This window comes from Delphinapterus leucas, chromosome 15 (genome assembly GCF_059928025.1).
Source record: "Delphinapterus leucas isolate spDelLeu-1000000601 "Yukka" chromosome 15, BTC_Dleu_Yukka2, whole genome shotgun sequence".
Taxonomy (NCBI): Eukaryota; Metazoa; Chordata; class Mammalia; order Artiodactyla; family Monodontidae; genus Delphinapterus; species Delphinapterus leucas.
Window position 1 is genome coordinate 6,670,748 of NC_143143.1, and position 16,316 is coordinate 6,687,063.

At 52.5% G+C, this 16,316-nt stretch overlaps 2 protein-coding genes across 5 annotated transcripts; one reads left to right on the forward strand and one right to left on the reverse strand.

Annotated features, from left to right (window-relative positions):
* The first annotated feature begins 5,793 nt into the window (after nucleotides 1-5,793).
* On the forward strand, nucleotides 5,794-8,481 carry COPS6 (COP9 signalosome subunit 6). Of its 2 annotated transcripts, none has more exons than XM_022587875.3 (10): nucleotides 5,794-5,902; nucleotides 6,104-6,229; nucleotides 6,444-6,575; nucleotides 6,890-6,978; nucleotides 7,074-7,136; nucleotides 7,468-7,515; nucleotides 7,592-7,706; nucleotides 7,796-7,888; nucleotides 7,986-8,086; nucleotides 8,226-8,481. In XM_022587875.3, the coding sequence occupies exons 1-10, from the start codon at nucleotides 5,830-5,832 to the stop codon at nucleotides 8,364-8,366; spliced, it is 981 nt and encodes a 326-aa protein (XP_022443583.2). In that variant the 5' UTR covers nucleotides 5,794-5,829; the 3' UTR covers nucleotides 8,367-8,481. The 2 variants fall into 2 exon arrangements, with proteins under 2 accessions (XP_022443583.2, XP_022443582.2); XM_022587874.3 differs by having other exon boundaries at nucleotides 5,805-5,902; nucleotides 7,968-8,086.
* Nucleotides 8,482-8,819: 338 nt separating this feature from the next.
* MCM7 (minichromosome maintenance complex component 7) lies at nucleotides 8,820-16,223 on the reverse strand. Of its 3 annotated transcripts, none has more exons than XM_022587864.3 (15): nucleotides 16,063-16,220; nucleotides 14,792-14,871; nucleotides 14,322-14,486; nucleotides 14,036-14,160; nucleotides 13,782-13,962; nucleotides 13,340-13,477; nucleotides 12,901-13,050; nucleotides 12,586-12,700; nucleotides 12,364-12,495; nucleotides 12,062-12,145; nucleotides 11,388-11,781; nucleotides 11,033-11,116; nucleotides 10,274-10,442; nucleotides 9,391-9,500; nucleotides 8,820-9,201 (listed from the first exon to the last, which is right to left on the reverse strand). In XM_022587864.3, the coding sequence occupies exons 1-15, from the start codon at nucleotides 16,091-16,093 to the stop codon at nucleotides 9,000-9,002; spliced, it is 2,160 nt and encodes a 719-aa protein (XP_022443572.1). In that variant the 5' UTR covers nucleotides 16,094-16,220; the 3' UTR covers nucleotides 8,820-8,999. The 3 variants fall into 3 exon arrangements, with proteins under 3 accessions (XP_022443572.1, XP_022443576.1, XP_089751836.1); XM_022587868.3 differs by lacking the exon at nucleotides 16,063-16,220 and adding an exon at nucleotides 14,960-14,994; XM_089895710.1 differs by lacking the exon at nucleotides 12,062-12,145 and having other exon boundaries at nucleotides 16,063-16,223.
* Between the last annotated feature and the right edge of the window lie 93 nt (nucleotides 16,224-16,316).

The following is a 16,316-nucleotide window of genomic DNA, read 5'->3' on the forward strand; positions in this document are numbered from 1 at the left end:
CACAGAGGTAAAACCAAGAACGCTTGGCAAAGGATTAAAACGCCCAGAACGAGGGACCCAGAGGACTAGAAGAGATGATAATTTTTTGACTTTCACTGCGTTGGGATCCACTCAGAGTCTTCTAGTTCCCTGCAACATTTGAATACTAGTCACTCTCTTTTTCTGGATTGTAACTCCCAGGGAAGAGACATGTGGGCAAATTTATCTTAGCTACCCCCACAGAGCTTTAATCAATTAGAAAATTAATGATGCTTTATTTCTAGATTAAACTCTTCTGGCCACCTCCAGGCCTGAATGAAGGGTGAATGTGTATCCTCTCTTGGCTTATCTTCCTGGATAAAGAGCTCAGTGGTGTGTGTGTGTGTGTGTGTGTGTGTGTGTGTGTGTGTGTGTGTGTGGCGTTCCGGGGGGTGGGGGGTAGGAAGTGCCCAGGAGATGTGGCCTGCCCACAGCTGAGTAGCCCGTTGTGTGTTCCAGGAGCGTACTCGAGGCCGGAACCATAGGATTCTATGAACTGAAACTGGCCAGCTCGTCCCCTCTTCCCGCCACATGGGGGGCTGCCACAAGTGACCCAGGGGGCCTGTGCAGCCCCAGCCCAATAACAAGGCCACTCGTTTTCATCAATGTGGGTTTGGAGGGGGCAGTCATGGTGGCCTTGTGAGTCATCACCCCTCTGTGCAAGGCAAGGGTGTCCGGACAGGTCACCTTTCAGGCCACTGGCTTATGCCATTGCTGCCTAAGCCAGTGACCTGAGTATCTGCTGGGCTGGGCTCACAACCCAGCCGCAGTACCTGGCTCCTGGTAGTCAGGTCAGGGTGCTTGGCACAGGGGTGGGCAAGGTCCTAAGGACTGCAGGGTGAAATGCAACAACATGCATGGGTGCAGAAAGAAAGGGGCCACCTGGGCTGGGGCATTTACAGGAGGCCAGGAGGTACCAACCCTCCATGCAAGGGAAGGGACAGCAGTGAAGCGTGGGTGCTGACCCTGGAGTGCGAGGCCCAAGAAGGAGAAGCCTGAGGGTTCAGTTTCCCCTCTGCCGCCTGCACCGTGCCCTGCAGGTTAGCTTTCCCCACCGCCCTGCAGCTCAGCTGGAGGATTAGTGGGGTCTCCTGCTGGTGGTTATTGTTGCCCCTGGCAAATGTGTTAGATTTCTTGGTCCTTGTTCCTGTAGGGGAAGAGGTGTCTGAATTCAACTGATGCTTCTGCACCTGTATACGTAGCAGGAATTGATGGCTTATATGCTTGCACTTTTCCAGTCCCTTAAGTGTTAGAGGGGATTTTCCCATTCAGGGACTACTGTATGTAGAGGGTGAACACGGAGATCACTCCTCAACCCTCCTTCCTTCCACCTCCGATGGTCCAACAGAAACAATAAAGACTGTGAAGCAAGAAAGGGAAATCACAGCTTTTCTTAAAAACGGGATTGCTGCCTGTGCTCTCAGAGGCCCCTCTCACTGCAACAGCGCCACCTGCTGACACAGCCACAAGGTACCTCTGCCACTGAAGAACTCCAGACCCAGGAGGCTTTGTAGCTCTCCAGCTTGATACCCCATTTTCGGATGAGTCAAGTGGAACCTGACAGTTAACAAGATGGGAAGAGCCTAAAAGGCCTCACTAAGTCAAATAGAAATGGTATATTTAAAAGCGCAGTCAGCCTGGCCCTTGAGGGATTTTACATGAAAAAGTGGCAGCTACTTACCTTGGGAGAAACCACCTGAAACAAGGTCCTGATTCTGGGGCCCTCAAGTGTCACAGGTTCCCCTAAATGCCCCGGCCTTGGTTCACTGATGACTTAGCCAAGGTGAAACCTGATGGGTGCGTTGGGTGGCCACTGCCATCCAGCCTCATGGCCAGCTACATAAAACCGAAAGTGGATGTCACCATGGGCAGAAGTCAAGGCCATTCTCATCCTGAGTCTGGCCAGCACTCCCCTTGATGAACCTTGTTACATTTTACTGACTTGGGCTACTAGCCAATGGCCTGGCTGCTTGGTTCACTTGGAAGAGGACAAATATGGAGAATTAAAGACACACCCTTGGGGCGGTAAACTATGGAATCACACCTTGGTCCTATCTGACAGATGGGTCATTCATGTGGATGCCCAGAGTGAGGACCTGGTCTCTAAGACTCCCTGGCTGTTGATCAAGCCTGCACCGCCCAGAAGCTCCCTCCTGTTCCTGGTAAATTGACTCCATCAAACCTTTAACACCTGCTATGGGCTCTCTTGATGCTGGTGTCCCTGTTCCAGGCCAGTCGGCTGACTCAGGCCACGTCATTATAGCCCTTGAAACTGTGTTATGTTTTAGGCTTTGCAGATCCTCTACAGTCTGATATTGATGCACCTTCTGTTACAAAAGCCACTCACCGGGGGCCAATAGTCAAGGTGTTGGATGGACATTCCACACTCCCTACCACCCACAGCATCTGGGTACCACGCACTGGAATGACCTCTTTCAAGTCATCTCTACTTCCCTCACTTCCTTCTGGTCCACACACTGTAGTAAGGCAGCCTGGTCACTGAATGTGGCTGTCCCTTCTTGGTTGGCCATCTCTTGGGTAATGATCAGGATGAAAGGGATGGGAGGCTTTCTAGACTTATTTTGAAAATCAAAGAGTCTGTCCTGACCACTTGTTGGTATGGCATTTCTTTTCTTTCCCCTAATAGCTACCCTAGGCCAGCCTGGCTGGTAGACTCTCTTGAGTACAGCCCAGCCAAAAGGGAGCCTAGAGAATTCCAGCTTAATTCTGGCCCAGCCATCAGGATTCTCTTGTTGGATTGATGTGGTTCTAGATCATGTGACTGAGGACACTGCTCTCTCCAGCTCCCCTATAGTGGCTCACACTTGCTGTGGCAGGCTAGACAGTGGCCCCAAGATTTCTGGGTCCTAATCCTTGGAACCTGTGAAGGGGATTTTGCAGATATGATTAAGTTAAGAATCTTCAGATGGGGAGATTATCCTGGATCATCCCAGTGGGCACTAAATGTAATCCCAAGTGTCCTTATAAGAGGGAGGTAGAGACAGATTTTACAACAGAGGGCAATACGATAATGGGAATAGAAGGACAAAGAGAGAGATTTGAAGACGCTGCTAAAATACTGGATTTGAAGACGAGGAAGAAGCCATGAACTAAGAAATGTAAGGAATGCAGTTCTAGAAACTGGAAAAGACATCAAAAGGCATTCTCCCCTAGAAGGAATGTGGCCCTGCAGACACTTTGGTTTCAGATCAGTGGAAACTATTTCAGACCTCTGACCCCCAGAACTGTAAGACAATAAATGTGTGATGTTTTAAGCCACGAAGTCTGTGGTAATTTATTTCAGCAACGATGGGAAACAAATACATGTGCCACGGTGGCCAGAGTAATGGGTCTTTGTAAATTTTGTAAAAATGCCTCGTCACTCACACCTGACCCTTCTGAACAAAAGGTCTGGAAATAGGGGATAATTGGAGAAAAGGAGAAGCCATAGTTACTGAGATGTGACATCCACCACCATCCACATTTACTTTTTCTTGTGATGAGAACTTTTAAGATGTACTCTTGGGAATTCCCTGGTGGTCCAGTGGTTAGGACTCTGAGCGTTCACTGCCGGGGGCCCGGGTTCAATCCCTAGTCAGGGAACTAAGATCCCACTAAGGTTAGCTTAGCATGGCAAAAAAAACTAAGCTGCTTAGCATGGCAAAAAAAAAAAAAATTAAAAAATAAAGGTGTACTCTCTTAGCAGCTTTCACATATGTGCCTTATTTGCAGGCTCTCTGAGCAGACCCTCTGCTCTATTCCCCACCAGCCCAGTCACCTCCACTCTGTCTGTGGAAGGAAAAGTTAACAAAACAACAAAGTGATACAGTATGTTTAGTTTTGTTGGAAGGGAAAAAAAGAACAGTGGGATAGCTGCTTTAACACCATCATTTCAACCTGAGGTTTTGATGGTAGTTTTTTGTGTTTTTTTTTTAATTTATAGTTTTGGCTGTGTTGGGTCTTCGTTGCTGCGCGCGGGCTTTCTCTAGTTGGGGCTACTCTTCGTCGTGGTGCGCAGGCTTCTCATGGTGGTGGCTTCGCTTGTTGCAGAGCACGGGCTCTCGAGGCGCACCAGCTCAGTTAGTTGTGGTGCAGGGGCTTAGTTGCTCCGCGGCATGTGGGATCTTCCTGGATCAGGGATCAAACCCGTGTCCCCTGCATTCGCAGGTGGATTCTTAACCACTGCGCCACCAGGGAAGTCCCTGATGGTAGTTTTTTTAAAATACAATGCACTTTAAAGAAATGCTCAGTTGAGCTTACTTCCAAAGCATGTATAAACAACTGATTCAATTTCCAAGTCATCTTTAAATTTCACAATAACAACTGTTTTATGTGTTGTATAGTTATCTGAACAATGTTTCAAAAGCATTTGAAACAACAAAAAGACAAAGGAATTCTCTAATGATTGAAACAGCAATGCAAACTAGCAATTTCAACACCAGAATGATTTTTTTTTTTGAGTCTTCAATCTAGCTGAGAAGCATTACAGTCCTCAGAATCTGCCTATTATTTAAGAGATACATGTTTCTGACCTCACTTTTCCTAAGAGAAGTGAGGCATATATAGAGAAGTGAGGTTTTCCCATAACCCTCTCAGTTGACGGGGAGGTTTTTCACTCGTTGGGGATTAAAACGAGAGAAACTCTTAACTTCCCTTTGGCCAGAAGACGTCTCTCCCTGCAGGATTTCTCAGGCCCCTTCCTTTGAGGGCTGCTTGCCCTTTAACTTCCCTTCACTCAGGCTCCATTTAGGAAAGATTGCTTAATTCACAGAAGGCACCATTATCACCAGAAAACATCTCCTGGGACCTGCTGGTTCTGGGCATGAGTAGCCTCCATAGAGTCAAGATACAGGTCTCTACCTGTTCTCTAAGTGCTAACACTTTGGGTTCAGTGTAGACACACACTAAAAGACCAGCGAAATTGTAGGGGCAACAAGATGGAGTAAACGCAGTGTACACAACTTGCTTGGGTGCAGGGTTGGGGAGAGGGCTGGAATAGGCCAGGTTTGCCAGAGGTGAGTTTGGAAAGAATGATGGAGATGGAGGGTAGAGGGAGGTTGGAAGAGGTTAGAAAACACTAGGGGGTGTTCCTAGTGCCCTAGGTAATACAGAAGGAGGAAAGATAGGACGTGTGGATGGAGCCTCTCAAGACCAGGCTCCACCGCCAAAGCATTCACTCAAAAATCATTTAGGTGCCCATGTTTCAGGTACAGTTTTGGTCACAGGGGTTACAGTGATGAAGGCGACAGTAGGCCCTTAAGTGGGGGTGAGTGAGGCGTGTGAAAGGAACAGACGTGAGGGCCAGTGTGGCTGAAGCACGGGGACCGAGAAGCAGAAAAGCAGAGGCCAGGGCCACCGGCAGGCAGTGGTCGGATCTTGCAGGGCTTTGCAGGCCATGGTTAGAGGTTTGGGTTTTATTCTGAGGGCAGCAACGGGACGTTTCATTCATTCTGCAACAGCCTTAGGAACTAGGTAGTCTGATCCCACTTTTACTGACGAGGACGAGCAGGGTGGGGTTAGGTAATTTGTTCAAGGTCAGCTGAAGGCTAGAGGGGCTACTAAAACCTGCCGTCTCTCCCCACCCCAGGGCCGCCTGCCCCACCCCACCGAGGCTAGGTAAATACAGGCGGCGCACCCCAGGTTTCGGGGCGTGCGCGCCCCACGGCCACACCGCGCATGCGCGCCCCCACGGCCACACCGCGCATGCGCCTCTGCCTACGGAAGCCGGGAGGGAGGGGGAGGAGGGGAGGGAGGGGGAGGAGAGAGGGAGGGAGGGAGGGGGCGGGGCCGACGCTGGCGGGCGCGGGGGAAATGGCGGCGGCGGCGGCGGCCCCTACGGCAAACGGGACCGGAGGGAGCAGCGGGATGGAGGTGGATGCAGCAGGTAGTGGGCCGCGCGGGAGCGGCTTCTGGAGACTTCCTTGGGGGCGCGTCAAGGCCGTCCTGGACTCCCGGGAGAAGTCGGGAGGGCGGGTCAAAAGCGAGCTCCCTGGGTTAACTTGCGGGAGGGATGTATGGCCCGACTCTGCCGTCTCTCACTCCCGTCTCCCGGGAGGACTCTCACCCCCTCTTCCTCCTCCCTTAGTCGTGCCCAGCGTGATGGCCTCCGGAGTGACTGGCAGCGTTTCAGTCGCTCTTCATCCCCTCGTCATTCTCAACATCTCAGATCATTGGATTCGCATGCGCTCGCAGGAGGGGCGGCCTATGCAGGGTGAGTGTTCGGCGTAATTCTCCAGCCTCCTCTCCTTGGCCACCTCCCCCAAATGGTGGTCTTTCCCCTTCCTTTACTGAAGCCAGTTCCTCCTCCGCAGATCACCGTTTCCCTAATATTTGGTTCACACTGACCTCAGACCCTCAAGCTATAATGATTAGGGAAGTTTGGGGTTTCCTTACCCTCACCTCTTATGTGTCCTTCTCTCATCCAGTGATTGGGGCTCTGATCGGGAAGCAGGAGGGCCGAAATATCGAGGTGATGAACTCCTTTGAGCTGCTGTCCCACACCGTGGAAGAGAAGATTATCATTGACAAGGAATATTATTACACCAAGGAGGAGCAGTGTGAGAGGGGAATAGACGTGGGGGAGAGGAGTGGGAGTGGGGAGAAAAAGCAGAGTGGGGAAGATGGAGAGGGTCGGGAAAAAAAGTAAACAGGATAGGACGAGAACGGAGGAAAAGTGAAGCTAGAGTAGCTGAAGAGACCTTAGAAAAAGGACACATTCAGTTATTCCCTGCAAAGAAAGTGAGAAGACTGAGGAGATTAATTATTCTAAATAGAGCCAGCATGGGAAGGGGAGAAGCTGGTAAAAATACACCAGGAATTTCAAATTAAGGAAGGATGGTTTCAAGAAATATTCTGGCCCCTTCCTCTCCAGTTAAACAGGTATTCAAGGAGCTGGAGTTCCTCGGTTGGTATACCACAGGGGGGCCGCCTGACCCCTCCGACATCCATGTCCATAAGCAGGTATACACACTCACACTTGTGCATGCTGGGGCAGAGACTAGAGGATGAGGGGAAGATGGGCCCTGACACTTGTGTGCATTCTCCCCCTCTTCCAGGTGTGCGAGATAATTGAGAGCCCTCTGTTTCTTAAGTTGAACCCTATGACCAAGCACACAGATGTGAGTAAAACTGACCCCGTGCCCACTTTGTCCTGCTTGTCCATCACTATGGCCATCTTTCATTCTCATCCTGCTATCTTTAACTGTGTGACATTTTTATTGAATCTCTTTTGCAGTTTACCAGCTGTGAGACTTTGGGTTAGTCACTTAACCTCTAAAGGGCATTTTCCCCGTGTGTAAAATGGGGTAATTCCTACTTCACTAGGTCCTTTGGAAGATTAGATGAGAAAATGTAATGTGAAAGGGCCAAGCCCAAGTTTTTGGCACTTAACATATAGGTTCAGGTGTGTTTGATGTTAGTAAGAGCTGTTCTCCCATCTCTTCTTTACAGCTTCCCGTCAGCGTTTTTGAGTCTGTCATAGATATAATCAATGGAGAGGTAGGTAATGCCCTGCCCTTCAACCCTCAGATTCTGCTCCTGGCATTTCCTTCTTTTGACTGTGTGTGCCCTGTAGGCCACAATGCTGTTTGCTGAGCTGACCTACACTCTGGCCACAGAGGAAGCTGAACGCATTGGTGTGGACCACGTGGCACGAATGACAGCAACAGGCAGTGGAGAGAACTCCACTGGTAGGGGAGGCTGGAGGGGCTTCGTAAGTGGGGGCGGAAGGTGTGGCCCCACTCCTTCTCCACCTTGGCCTGTCCCTGTCCCCCTGCAGTGGCTGAACACCTGATCGCACAGCACAGTGCCATCAAGATGCTGCACAGCCGCGTCAAGCTCATCTTGGAGTACGTCAAGGCCTCTGAAGCAGGTAGGACAGGTGTCTCCCCGGCACTTGAACCCCTTTTCCTCTCCCTCCTGGGGAAGCAACAGCATCCACGTTAACGCAGCCTCTGTTGTACCTTTAGGAGAGGTCCCCTTTAACCATGAGATCCTGCGTGAGGCCTATGCTCTGTGTCACTGCCTCCCAGTGCTCAGCACAGACAAGTTCAAGACAGACTTCTACGATGTGAGTGTAAAGCCCAGGACAGGGAGGTGGGGCTCGCATCGTCATTTCTGCACGCAGGACCTGGGACCTGGCTGTTCCCTGGGCATGCGGCGGGGGACCCAGAGCCCCTGGGGAACTGGCTCTTTCTGTTCCCTCGCAGCAATGCAATGACGTGGGGCTCATGGCCTACCTTGGCACCATCACCAAGACGTGCAACACCATGAACCAGTTTGTGAACAAGTTCAATGTCCTCTATGACCGACAAGGCATTGGCAGGCGGATGCGGGGGCTCTTCTTCTGATGAGAGGATACTTGAAAGGATGCAGCACAGGGGTCGGACAGCTGTCGAGAGGAGGGTGCTACACTCCATTTAGAGAAACCTGTTGCTAATAAAAGGGGAGCAGCCCCTCCGCACCCCTTCTAGTGGCTCTGTCCTCTCTGTTAGGTGCCACGCTCTTTTGGATCTTAAAGCCTTGATCCTACAGGCTCAGTGGATGGCCGAGAGAGAGGTGTTTCTCAGTTACTGCAGCACTGTTTACCACAGGGAGGTATGTGCCTGAACCCCAGAAGGCAGAGGTACTCGTGTCCATACTTTGAGACTATAAACTGGAGCGGGGGAGGGAGTGGAGACCCCGTGTAGTCTCTTATCAGTGCCTGGCAGGCAGAGCAGGAACTCCCCTGAGTAGACTATGAGTGGCTGGAATAAGACAAGCGTAAAGGGAAAAGACAGGAATCTAGAAAACTCAAAATACCCTGTTTTAACAGAAGGCAGCAAATCTACACACACTTTATTAGCAAAATGAATGAGTAAAACAAGTGCAGCTTGGGAAAAAGAAGGGACCCTCCTTTCCCCTCAAGGGCATCTCTAGGTCTTTAAAGTAAGGGGGATTAGGACCATATGCAGAGTAGATACCAGTGTCTCAAGTGACTGGAATCACACAAAAGTGACCCGTGTCCGGGCGGCATTGACCTGCCAGACGTTCAGCTCCTCGTACTCGTCTAGGGCCGCCTGGAACTGAGCAGGTGTGAAGCCGCGAGACACGCAGCGCTGCTCTGCCTCGGAATACCGGACACTGCGGCCCTCCGAGGCCAACTCACGGACAGTGGCAAATATCACATCCGCTGGTCTCTGGGTCCTGGAGAAAGCAAGCATGGGTGTGCAAGGTCAGGGTACAACAAGAACACCCAGTACCAACAGAACAGCAGTGGTCAGGGTTAGAATTCTGAGGCCAACATCACAGACACAGGGATGCAGAAGCCACAGGATAAATTTTCTGCTCAAGAAGGTCAAGGTAACTCCTGACATCCTTCACTAAGCCGCTCACCTGGCTGCTTGCCCCTTGTCACCCAGAAGGGAGTCCTTGGACATCTCCATTAGCCGTATGGCTTCATTCACATCCTCCTTCTCCACTGTGTCCACCATTCGCAGACGTGCCTAAGGGGAAGGTAGGGAGAGATGGGAACGGGAGGAGGAGGGTGGAACCAAGTCAGGGACCACCCCCACAGCTCCAGCTTTAAGGTTGGGCAACCCACGTGTTCCTACTCACAAAGGAGTAGAGGCCCCTCCCCTCCCGCCAAGCATCCGCAGTGTGGGGCCGGCACTGTCAGACCGAGACAAGTGCAATGCCCAGGGCAGCGTCCAGCAATTGCCCAAGTCTCCGCCTCTCAACACTGGCCAGTCCCGGTGTTCAGCTGTCCTGTGAGGGAGACCAGACCCTTCTGAACTCCACTGGGCTCCCCACCACGACAGATGGAGCTTGGGGAGCTCAGCCAAGAAAGCAACTGGCAGAGAGGTAGTGTCCCTGGGGCTCGGGAAGTGCTAGCTCAGCAGTAGGTCAGGTAATCACACTACCTGCACGAACAGCACTTTGGAGCCCCCAGGACTAAGGTCCGAGATGTGAGGACAGAAATGAACGTTCCTAGCACAGGATCTGGGACACGGGGAGTGAAGTTAACTCATCCCCCCCCTCGGTGAGGTCGGAGAAGCAGGGAGAAGACCTTTTCCTCCACGGACGCTGGGCGTGCCCTGCTGGAGCAGCAAGTACCCACAGTGCGGTAGCACGGAGAGGACCGCTATCTGCACTGTCAGCACTTTAGCCCCGGCAGGGCCTGCGCGGAGGAGGGAGGCCGCGAGAGGGGCCACGTTCAGGCAGGCTGCCCAGTACAGCCCAAGTGGACCATCCTCCAGCAGGACGGACCGCCACTCACCAGAGCAGTGGACAGTCGCAGGATAGCCAGCAGAGTCCGGGCGGAAGTGTAGGTGGCGTCCTTACTGGCCCAGGCCTCTCGCCTCATCTCCACATACGCTGCTGTGATGTAGTCGGCCAGAGACTCTGGCACCGTGGGCTGCTTCTCCTGGCACATAGCGATGTAACGTCTGTGGGAAAGCAGGAGAGAGGGGTGCAAAGAGTATGTTTTTTCTGCATTAAGAGTCTTACTTTGGGGGCAGGGTATTTTTAAGTAGAAAAAACAAAATCAGCAGGTGAGTATTTGCTTGCTTAAATATCACTGATGGATTTCTCCAAATGCTGCATTTCAAATTATTCCCCAATTTTTAGGAAAATGGCCTTTACATGAATATGACAAATCCACCTGTCTTAAGAGATGGTTTTGTTAACTTCAAGTGAATAGGTAAAAAGAAGAAAAACTTGAGGAATCCCTGCGAGTCCCCAGACAGACTCCATGGAGAGAATAGTGCTATCAGGTATCTGTGCAGCAGGATGCAGCTTTGCCAAAAATCTGAACCTGTCTCAACCCTGAGATGGGCAGCTGGTGGAGGTAGCATGAAAGGCAGGTTCTGCGTCATGGTCTCCCATGGCCAGGCTAGGGGGGACCTAGGCTCACTGTTCTTAGACTCAGGACACGTGGTGGAAGAGTGAAAGCTTTTCAAGAGACGCACACACAGGCCAAGACACTGCCACCCATGGCACTTGGGCAAGTACACCAGTCCTCGCCCAGCTCTCCTACCTCATAAGCTTCATGTCCAAAGGTTCAAACTGGGCGGGGGGCTGCCGGCTGTGCTGGTGCACATAGGTGATGTGCTGGGCCAACCTGGGAAGAGGGGAGACAAGTAGGAACCCTGTCTCTTTGGCGCTACACGTCACACCCGAACTCTACATCTTGGCTCCTCACCTCTCCACCTCACAGCCTGGCAGGGACAAACTTTCAACCCTGACCCACTCTAACAACTGTCGACCAGCCCCTGCTGTATGAGGGAAAGGTTCTGGAGTTTCCATGAGCAGACAATGAGTTTTCCAATTTCTCCTCCAACTCCAGAGATTGTTACTAAGGGGTGTCTCCTTGAGTGCTGAGATGCATTCACCTCAGGTCGTTGTCTCGGTCGGGCCGGTCCTGGATCAGCCAGAGAAGGTCAAATCGGGAGAGCAGCGCAGCAGGAAGCTGTATGTTCTGCTCCAGGCTGCGGCGAGGGTTGTAGCGCCCATAGGCAGGGTTGGCGGCAGCCAGGATGGAGCAGCGGGCATTGAGCGTTGTGAGAATGCCTGCCTTGGCAATGGAGATGGTTTGCTGCTCCATGACCTCGTGGATGGCCGTGCGGTCAGCCTCCGCCATCTTGTCAAATTCATCAATGCAGCACACACCCTGGTCAGCCAGCACGAGGGCGCCACCCTCCAAGGTCAGCTCTCCACTCATGGAGTCTCTCAGCACAGCTGCTGTGAGCCCCACTCCGGAGGAGCCGCGGCCTGTTGTGTACTGGCCTGAACAAAAGGGCCAGGGAGAAAGAAAATAGACATGTTTAGGAAAAGCAAAGAGAACAAGGGAGCAACAACGGGGCAAAGGACAGAAGAAACAGGGCTAGTGAGGCAAGGCCTGTACTGAACTGCTCTGACCCAGCCAGGCCTTCCCAAGGCAGCTGCAGGTCTGTGGGTGGTGGCACTGAATCTCCATTCCCCAACGCTCCCAGAAAAGAACAAACACGGACGCGTGGTGGCCCTACTCCTGCCCTCAGTTTGCCTTTCCCAGGATCTGACTACTCACTGCGGGGGGCCAGGCGGTCAATGTAAGACAGGAGCTGAGACTTGGCCACACCAGGATCCCCCATCAGGCAGATGTTGATGTTGCCTGGAGGAAGCGAAGGAAGCCCCCGAATGACTATTCCTTCAATGCAAGTCGTCCAAACACAGAGAAAAGTGCTTTCGAGTCTGCCCCCATCATGCCCAGCACCATTTCTTTTAATCCCACCCCGTGCCCTGGAAGCCAAGACGCCTGCTCTTTTATTCTGTGGCCTAGGAGACACGGGCCCTGGTCACCCATCCTTTCTTCCTGAACGCTGCACTCACCCCTGATCTTCATGCCTCGAGGAGACTGGTCCACCCCTCCCACCAGCAGGAGCAGCAGCGCCTTCTTCACATCTTCATGCCCATAGATCTCTGGGGCGATGGAGGCTGCCAACTTTTCATAGAAATCCTCCTCTGTGGGAAAGGGAAAAGTAAGAGCGTTTTCTGGGGGATAAAAGTGCTCGGATGAAACTCACATTCCCAGTCTTTCCCCCGACCCCTCACCTGCAACTTGCCTCAGCTCCTCCCTGCTCAGCTCTCCTGCCGCAGACTCATCATCCTCACTCTTACTCAGCTTCACAATCCGATGGGCTTCCAGGTAAGTTTCCGAGAGTAAACCCTTGGGCAGGAAGATGCCAGGGTGTGGATGAAGTTCTTTAACTTGCCCATCCACGTGATTCCCTCAGGAGTTCCTAACAAAACCTTTCGTTCTGCTTTGGTGTCCTGCTATTGACACTTTTCTCTGTGGGGCTGGATAAGAATAAGGGGATAAGAAGAAAAAGGAAAAACCACCTCCTCATTTTAAACTCCCTTTCTCACCTGGACCATCTGTCGGAACCCAGCGCGCAGGACTGGCAAGAAGATACCGGTGACACTGACATGGTCCCCGGGCTGGGCAATCCTTGTGTTCTCTCCTTCTACCAGCACCGTGATGCTGCGAGGGATATTTCCCACGGGCACTTGGTCGCTCTGGGGGAGAAGGGTACGTGAGGCCTCCAAAGACTAACCTCCCCTCCCCAGGCACACTGCTCTTCCGCTTCCCGGCCTGCTCAGCCTCACAGAAGCCGACAGGAGGGAAGCTGAGCTCTCCTTTACCTCTTCCCAACTTAATCAGAAAGTTCCAGTTAAACTTCCCTGCTGCTCTTGATGACTTCTCTGCCTCAGCTCCTCTCTCGCTTGTTCTAATTCCTTCCTCCTACTCCAGTGGACTCCCAAGCTCCACCTTCCCTGGGTCCTGGACCACACACCCCAAACTCACATGTTCTTGCATCTTCATCTCCTGGAATTTGATGAACTTGGAGCCACGTGTCTGTAGGTATAGCCGCCCTCCTGAGCGGTTGGTCTGGCACTCCTGGCTCGGGCACATGATCAGAGGCATGAAAGTGGGAGACTGGATCTAAGATGCAAAAAAGGAAACACCAAAGGAAATCATAAGAAAAGGAGCTCCTTAGAGTCAGTTACTTGAATCACATTCCTCTTTGTCACAAAAGCCAGGGAACTTTCGAATGTCTTACGTTATCCCTGGTAGATGTCAACAAACACAAAAAACATAGAATGTACAAAAAGACCACTCCACGCTAAAAAGAAAATGAAAGGTGAACACACCAGCATGTTTTACAATAATCAGAGAATATAACAAGTGAACATCAACAGACAAAACTAGTTCTTACAAAATGCACTGTTCATTGCTCCATACATACCGGCTGATAGGTCTCTGCCCCACACTGGTCACATGTGTAAGTGGCCACCACCATCCTGGGTTTGACTTCAGAGACACGAGTGACAATTCCACGCACTGTTACCAATTTCCCCACAGAGTCAGCCCGTACTTCCCGGATCACGCGAGGCTTGTTACTACTGGGACCTTGAAAATACAGCTCACTAAGGGAAAAAACTGTCATTAGCAAGGCTCTGGGGATCAAACCCCACAACCTTCCCAACCGAGACCACTCACAATCTGCGCATGAGTTCAGGAGGATACTGGTTCTGGGGGCTCCGGGCTGCCCCAGGGTCCCGGCTCCGCTGCTCCATCATCAACCGGTGCTCAATGTAAACGTCCAGAACATCTTTATTTACCACCTAAAGGAAAAGGCAAAAACCAGGATGGTGAAAGGACAGCACGTAAAGGGGGCCAGGCAGAAATCACTGCCCCCTTTCTGCCAGCTTGGAAAACCAGCTTTCTGCCCCCCCAAGAACCTTCTCGAAAAATACCTAAGTTCCATGCCTTGCATTTTTCTCACCTCCCTCTCCTTGTACTGAGGCAGCAGCTCTTGTATAGCATCAGCGAAGAGCTTGGCATAGCGCTTGGTGTTCTCACAAATTGAATCCACCAGCTCAGGGTCATCCTCAGCTACATCATCTAGGTCTATGTACACTGCCACTTGCTCCCGATGAGCCAATCGAACCTGGGGTGGGGAGGAGATAGCCACGGGGCCAAATTTACCTTACCAGTGTTGACAAGCAAAAATCTGTCACCACAAGCTCAGCACACAGGTCCCAGGCCCCACATGGGAGAAACAGCAGTGTGAGACAGAACAAGACTCACTTCTCAGCTCCCCTAACCCCTGAAAATACCTTAATTATTGTGAATCTAGTGATACACTGGTATCAGGTATGGTGTTAAGCTTGTAACTTACACAAAAATGCGTTTGCTAATAGCTCTTATAGCTTAAGTCACTGCCCCATTCCCTCTACCCAACCTTAGACTTACCAACTGGTTCCCATACTTGAACTGCTTCTTGCCAAATTCATCATCCTGGTAAAACTCTTGTAGGAACTTCTTCACCTTTTCTATAAGAAAAGCGTAAAATCGTAAAAGTCAACCTTTCTTCAGATACCTTACTGCAAAACCCGTCTGAGAGAAATCTAAGAAACTCACCTCCATTTAAAATGAGATCGATGAACTCATCAATCGAAACAACATTCAAATAAGCCTACCTAATTCTCCCCAAACAGGGCAGAACTCTTTTTCACAAGCCTGTTTTGGCCTAGGGAAGAAAAAGCGGCCCCGGGCAGTTTAGAGTATTAACCGATACCCTCCCCGCAGGGGAATTCCACTCTCTGTCTTAGTTAGAAATCTCAGTACCGTTTCCTAAGGGCCTCCCACAGCCTGCAACACACTCAGGTCTCAAGGTTCTCAGCGTTTCTTCTACGCGTTTTATTCTCCTTTTCTTTCGGTCCCCTAAACCGCTGCCCTCACTGGGATCTCCGCCACCAGGCCCGTCCTCCGCCCCACCCCCTCTCCCGCCACGGCTTCCGCTCTTAGTAAACAAAGAAGCACATGGGCCCAGATGCCGCCGCCTCACAGCCCGGGATTCCTCCGCCCGAGGCGGGAGCCCGTCCGGCGATTGGCCGGCTCGTCAAGGGCCACACCGTCCCACCCCACCACTTCCTCCCTCTGCCTCTGATAAGCACCCCAATTCCAGGCAGGCCCCCACCCTCAGCAGCTCTCTGCGAGGCCACCGCGCGGAAGGACACTGTTTACACACGACACTCCTTCCAGCGGCGTCGCGCAACTTCCGCCCGCCTCCACTTCCGTTTGGAGGTGGGCCTAACGCGGCCAATCCCGGAGCGCAGCGGCCGGCCTGCCCGCCCCCGGGCTTCGGCGCGTCTCGGGCGCTCGGAGCACCTAAGAGCGCGGAGGGAAGTGGGACTACGGGTGGCCGACGCTGAACCTTTGACAGGGTTCCCTGAGGTCCTGGTCTCCCCTTGGCGCGACCCTTCCTTCTGGAACTTACAGCCGGGGTGTCCGCCCACCCACCACGACCCCTACTTCTTTCCCGTACGCGGTTACCAGCTTTCCCCCGACCTCGGCGCCCCGTGCGCATCCCAGGCACCGCGTGCCTCCAACCCGCCACCTCCCGACCCTGCCTCGGGCCTCGCGCGCCGAACTCGGCCCCCCGGGACCCCCGCTCACCCAAACAGGTGTTGACCAGGAAACTTCCCGCGCAGGACGCCCCTCCCACACTTGCAGACCCTCACCTTTCTCGAGCGCGTAGTCCTTAAGTGCCATTGCTGCCGAGGGCTGTGCGGCAGCAGTTGGCGGGCTCTGAGCTCTCACTCCCCCGACAGCTAAAACGTCCGCGCGGCGGACTGCGGCCGACCAACCGAAATTGGCGCGAAACGTCGCTCCCCACGTGACCAGCGCCGCTGAGTGCGGGCCAATCGGAGAAGACGCCCTCCGCCCCTCCCACTCACCACGGGCCCCTGCCACGACCAATCAGTGGGCGAATCTG